The following is a 425-nucleotide window of genomic DNA, read 5'->3' on the forward strand; positions in this document are numbered from 1 at the left end:
TGCAGATAGTCCCTTCATCACAACACAGAGGTTCCCAGTTATTCATTCTCATCCAGAAGGATGGTGCGCTATTCATCGTGCTGTACCATAATCTACACTGAAGGATATATTACAGGGACCTTGCAATTCATGTTTGTCATCAGTCTCTGACCGGCTAACTGGCAATCATGGATAATTCTACCGTAGAGCGATCTTATTCATCAATATTGCTGATATTATTAGCTTGAATAGCCAGGTACGCCTTATGTTTCCGTAGCATTTGGTCTCTTACTCAATCCAGCACAGACGACGATAGGTTCGACGACGTTTATTGCGAATTCGTGAGCACCATTCACTATTCGAAATCAGCTCGATGGACGCTCACTTTACTAGATTGACGGGCATCCTGATATCGAGATTCATTCTCAGCATTCGTGAAGTCTATT

The 425-nt window shown here is 42.8% G+C and overlaps 1 protein-coding gene across 1 annotated transcript in view; it reads left to right on the forward strand.

Moving 5' to 3' along the window:
• The window catches only part of FIBRA_09241 (uncharacterized protein), a gene marked incomplete at both ends in the record, with an annotated part of 256 nt that extends 106 nt beyond the window's left edge, over positions 1-150 (forward strand). The window contains 2 exons of the mRNA XM_012321560.1: positions 6-63; positions 116-150. Coding sequence (XP_012176950.1) covers positions 6-63; positions 116-150 — 93 coding nt within the window. The remainder of the gene's footprint in view (positions 1-5; positions 64-115) is intronic.
• Between the last annotated feature and the right edge of the window lie 275 nt (positions 151-425).

This window comes from Fibroporia radiculosa (assembly GCF_000313525.1).
Source record: "Fibroporia radiculosa TFFH 294 genomic supercontigs, scaffold18515, whole genome shotgun sequence".
NCBI classification, from domain to species: domain Eukaryota; kingdom Fungi; phylum Basidiomycota; class Agaricomycetes; order Polyporales; family Fibroporiaceae; genus Fibroporia; species Fibroporia radiculosa.